Source organism: Solanum stenotomum, chromosome 5, assembly GCF_019186545.1.
Source record: "Solanum stenotomum isolate F172 chromosome 5, ASM1918654v1, whole genome shotgun sequence".
In the NCBI taxonomy this organism is placed as follows: Eukaryota; Viridiplantae; Streptophyta; class Magnoliopsida; order Solanales; family Solanaceae; genus Solanum; species Solanum stenotomum.
The window spans coordinates 18813196-18814019 of record NC_064286.1 but is presented as its reverse complement, the minus strand read 5'-3'; the positions used below and the strand labels follow the sequence as shown (position 1 = coordinate 18814019).

Sequence of the window (824 nt, the reverse complement as noted above, 5' to 3'; positions counted from 1 at the left end):
GATTCTTGGACTCTTCTTGACCTTTTTTTTGCACGAAATTGGACCTTAAAATTCCTCATCTTGGGCTTGAATTTGGGCCACCAAATAATTGTAGCATTTGGACAATTCCTCTCCCTTGGGCTTGAGCTCTTCTTCCCAATAAGAAACCTTTGGATCAGCGATTGAAGCCCATTGAGCTTATCATTGAACTCCTAGGTTTGAGATCTTGTTACGGGCCTCCTTGGAGTTTCTAAAGCTTCATCCTTGTCCTTCAATGGAGTAAAGCTTCCTTGGAAGCTATCAATAAAAGTTTTAAATTCTTAGTTATTTTTATGATCTATGCGATGAATGAATGCTAAGGCTTGTATAAGACCTCCGAGAGGTCGAATACGCATGTAACGGCTATGGGGTGCTCTCGGGTCGTTACAAACTCGGTATTAGAGCATAAGGTTTTAAAGATTACTTTTAGGTTCAAAGTCTCGAAAGCCACGTCTAGTGGAGTCTTATTCAACGGTGTGAGTCGCGACACATCTATGACGGGAGGCTATAGGATGATAGAAGTTTCACTTTCTTTCATTATTATTGATGTCGTGCCTTATAGTTTGGTCTATAAGTGTCCTTTTCATAATCCATCTCTTGTGTTTATAGGATATGAATACGAGTGCTAATCGGAGGAGAACGGAAGTGAAGATAGATGATGGGAGAGTTCCTCCCCAAGGAGTGCAAGGTGACCAAGCTCCTTTAGGTGGGCAAGAGAATATGGTTCCGGTGGCTCCCCCGGTTATGACTAATGGGTAGATTAGAGAGGCTGGCATTTTCCATGGCTACTCAAGGAAATAGAGATG

General features: G+C 42.1%; 1 protein-coding gene across 1 annotated transcript in view; it reads left to right on the top strand.

Annotated features, from left to right (window-relative positions):
- The window catches only part of LOC125863741 (uncharacterized), a 24232-nt gene extending 23455 nt beyond the window's left edge, over positions 1-777 (top strand). Inside the window, exon 2 of the mRNA XM_049543759.1 lies at positions 628-777. Coding sequence (XP_049399716.1) covers positions 628-777 — 150 coding nt within the window. The remainder of the gene's footprint in view (positions 1-627) is intronic.
- The last annotated feature ends 47 nt before the right edge of the window (positions 778-824 follow it).